Source organism: Trachymyrmex septentrionalis, unplaced genomic scaffold (assembly GCF_001594115.1).
Source record: "Trachymyrmex septentrionalis isolate Tsep2-gDNA-1 unplaced genomic scaffold, Tsep1.0 scaffold20, whole genome shotgun sequence".
Taxonomy (NCBI): domain Eukaryota; kingdom Metazoa; phylum Arthropoda; class Insecta; order Hymenoptera; family Formicidae; genus Trachymyrmex; species Trachymyrmex septentrionalis.
Genome location: NW_017305180.1, coordinates 4,695,679 through 4,699,222, shown reverse-complemented (window position 1 = coordinate 4,699,222; position 3,544 = coordinate 4,695,679). Strand labels below are relative to the sequence as shown.

At 28.3% G+C, this 3,544-nt stretch overlaps 1 protein-coding gene across 1 annotated transcript in view; it reads left to right on the top strand.

The window, feature by feature from the left end:
- LOC108747749 (glutamate receptor ionotropic, delta-2-like) overlaps positions 1-3,544 on the top strand; it is a 7,860-nt gene that overhangs the window by 3,426 nt on the left and 890 nt on the right. Inside the window, exons 5-9 of the mRNA XM_018485449.1 lie at positions 1,237-1,407; positions 1,918-2,171; positions 2,389-2,597; positions 2,824-3,098; positions 3,313-3,507. Coding sequence (XP_018340951.1) covers positions 1,237-1,407; positions 1,918-2,171; positions 2,389-2,597; positions 2,824-3,098; positions 3,313-3,507 — 1,104 coding nt within the window. The remainder of the gene's footprint in view (positions 1-1,236; positions 1,408-1,917; positions 2,172-2,388; positions 2,598-2,823; positions 3,099-3,312; positions 3,508-3,544) is intronic.

Genomic DNA, 3,544 nt, shown 5'->3' with positions numbered 1-3,544 from the left:
ATATATATATAAAAGTTTCTATATTTTTTATCTCCATCTATTATCCGATCAATACACCTGTTTTCAATATTAATAAAGAATTTTGATAAAAGCAATTGATATTTTAAAATAAATCGCTTTTGATTAAAAAACATTATTTATTGTGAACACAAGAGGCGATATGTCGAATTTGCAGGTTATGAAATACAGCTCAGCAAACATAAGTAGACAAATGCTATACAGTGTATAACATATAAGTAGAGGAAATTGGGTTATGAGGTATCATGAGTCGATTGTTTAACATAATCCATAATGTTTAAATTAATACTACTAGTACAATACGATTGTTACTTCGTTACCCATACCTTTTATCTAGGTAGCAGTAATTAAATTTCATTGTATTGAAAAACATCGATCATTAATGGTTTTCATGGTGTAAAAGTAACTTTTTAACCGCATAAAAATGTTTTAATATTACTTTTGTAGTAGAAGATACATGTATGAAGATGGAAGTTTCTGCGCATCTTTTCTCAACTTACTACGTTACAAGTAATAATTTAACATTTATTTTTTATGGTTTTCTATTAAATGAATAATTAAATGTATATTTGGGATACACACCATAGGTTATATATTAAATATTCATGATGGAACAGGACAATGTAGAAAATAAATGTATTAAAAGGGCAATTTATACTTCTAAGCAATTAATTTTATTTTATCGTAATATATTTTTTATCTTATATTAATAGTTATTTCTTATTTGTTTTTCTTATAACTTTCTATTTTATTATTTAATAATTATTAGTTATTATACTTTATTGTATTAGTAATTATACTAAGAAAGTGTAAGTTAATTGAAAATATTTTTCAACTTTCACATCACCATTATTTCTTGTATAATCCTACTATTTTGAATGTGACGCATGATACCCCGGATATGGAGCACCATGAGTCGTTTCTTAAAAAATATGTTTTTCATTTTTTCTTAAAAATTATTTAATAAATATTTACTAAATATACTTATTAAATTTTAAAATATGCATTAAGCTTTAAAATAAAAAGCTTTTAAATAATACACAAATTGTTATATTTAGATGCACTTTTAAGAGTTGGAATTATAATGACTCGTAGTGCTCCGATCTCCCGTATATATAATAAATATACACATATTTGATATTTATATATATATTGTATAGCATTGCTTGTTAGGATATATTACATTAATCGATTCAAAATTCCATACTTTTGCTTTAGGATAAGTTTCGAAGTCACAGGCAACTGGGGATATCGCACTGAGAATGGTTCTTGGAGCGGAATGATCGGGATGTTGGAACGGCGTGAAATTGATATCGGCGGTACCGCCACATTTCTCGTGCCGGAACGTATTGGTGTTGTGCAATACATACAATTGTATACACATACGGGGTAACACGATTATTTATTCAATTGATTTTCTACATCTTTTTCTAAAGGCAACATTTGGGAGAAACTGGAAATAGTTAAAATTTCAGAGTTTATAATTTAAACAAACTATAAAAGATTTTTTTTCTATAAAATAGCATGAGATTATGTACTCATATATTCTGATTACACGGATATAGAAACATGAAACAACAATTGCAATTAATATATCTATGTAACCAGAATATATATTATAAATACACAATCTCATGCTATTTTACAGAAACAAATTCTTTTATTGTTTGTTTAAATTATAAACTTTGACTGAAATTTTATTATTATATTAACTATTTTATTATTATATTAATCATATAGGTGATATCGAGCGTGTATATTTCCTATTTATTTTATAATTTAGCTTTTAAACTTGTAAACTTGACAAAAAGGATGATTAAACTGCTATTAATTTTAAATTCTTATCATTATTCTTCATTTTATTATACTGATATTTCATGTACAAATATATCTACATAGTTTGTGTTTCATATTTCGGCGACCTTTACTGTCGACTGTGAGCAACATATTTACTCTGCCTTTTCAACGAAACGTCTGGATAGCAATTGCAGTATTTCTCGTTTTGGTCTTCTGTTTGCTCTACTTATCTATCAAATGGGAATACCACCGTGGTAGGATGACAGAATCAGCAGCCTACTGGAACCAACTAAATCCCAGCAAACCAACAATCAGCGATAATTTTCTCATTCTTTTAGGCGCATTTTCTCAGCAAGGTAGATAAAAGTTGTTTAATAATATAATCGTAGACTCGGAATATTATTAAAATGATTCCCAAATATTATTCCAAAATCTCTAGGTACCAAGTTTTATCTTTTTCGTATAAATACGTAAACCAAAACATTTACTACATTTTACGATGAATTTATTTTTATTTCGTTCAACGTGAAATTTATAAAATTATTGTATTCTCTGTATGTATAAACTTTGTAGGATATTGGTACGAACCCTACAGAGTTTCGTCTCGAATTGTCACTCTTATGTTATTACTGGCCTCGATGAGTCTATATGCGGCTTATACAGCGAATATCGTGGGTTTGTTGCAGTCTACCACGGATTCTATCAAAACTCTTTCGGATCTTATAGACAGTCCTTTAAAACTGGGTATGCAGGATATAGTGTACAATAGACATTATTTCAAGGTAAACAAAAAGTCACGGTAAAGAATTAGTTAAAAAATTCTTATTATATAATAATTATATAATAACTATAATATTATAATTTATTATTATATAAATTTCATATAATAATTATAATTATATAATTTATTATCAAATACTTTAACTTTTATTAAGGCGTAAAAATTATTAGTATATAACAAGAGATTAAAAAATAGATTACAAAAATACATTCGTTGTGGAATGACAGTCTTTTCAAGATCCTGTTAGGAAGACAATCCTAGAACAGCGAATCGAGCCGAAAGGAAGCAAATCTAACTGGATGTCTATAGAAGAAGGTGTACGTCGCGTAAAAAACGAACTCTTCGCATTTCATGGTGAATTTAGTGCGATTTACCAACTGGTGCAAGACACATATTTGGAGGAGGAGAAGTGCGGTTTGACCGAAATTGATTTCCTACATCTCATATATCCGCTTCTTGTGATACAAAAGCAATCACCTTACTCAGAGATAATAAAAACTGGGTAAATAATATCTCTAATTCTCTTCACATGAACAAGGAGCTTTAAATCTTTAAATTTCGTTATAAAACTTCTTGAAAATTTTAAATCTAACGTAAAAATATTACATATTTTTAAAAATAGATTTTATTGACGTATTTTTATAAGCACGAACCAATAACTATCTCATGATAATACAATAATTTTCAGAATGTTTAACATTCGGGAATGTTTTCAGAGCTCTAAAATTGCGAGAATACGGACTTAAATATCACGAGGAATATCACTTATATACGAGAAAACCAGTATGTTCGAGTCAAACTAGTTTCATCACTATCGGTTTCACAGAATGCTACTTCGCGCTGGTCATAATGGGCTACGGAATACTTTTTTCTGTAATCGTATTTGCGTTCGAGTTATTGTGGCATAAGAGGTAAGATTTAAGGGGATGCTGGAGTGACGAAATTTGT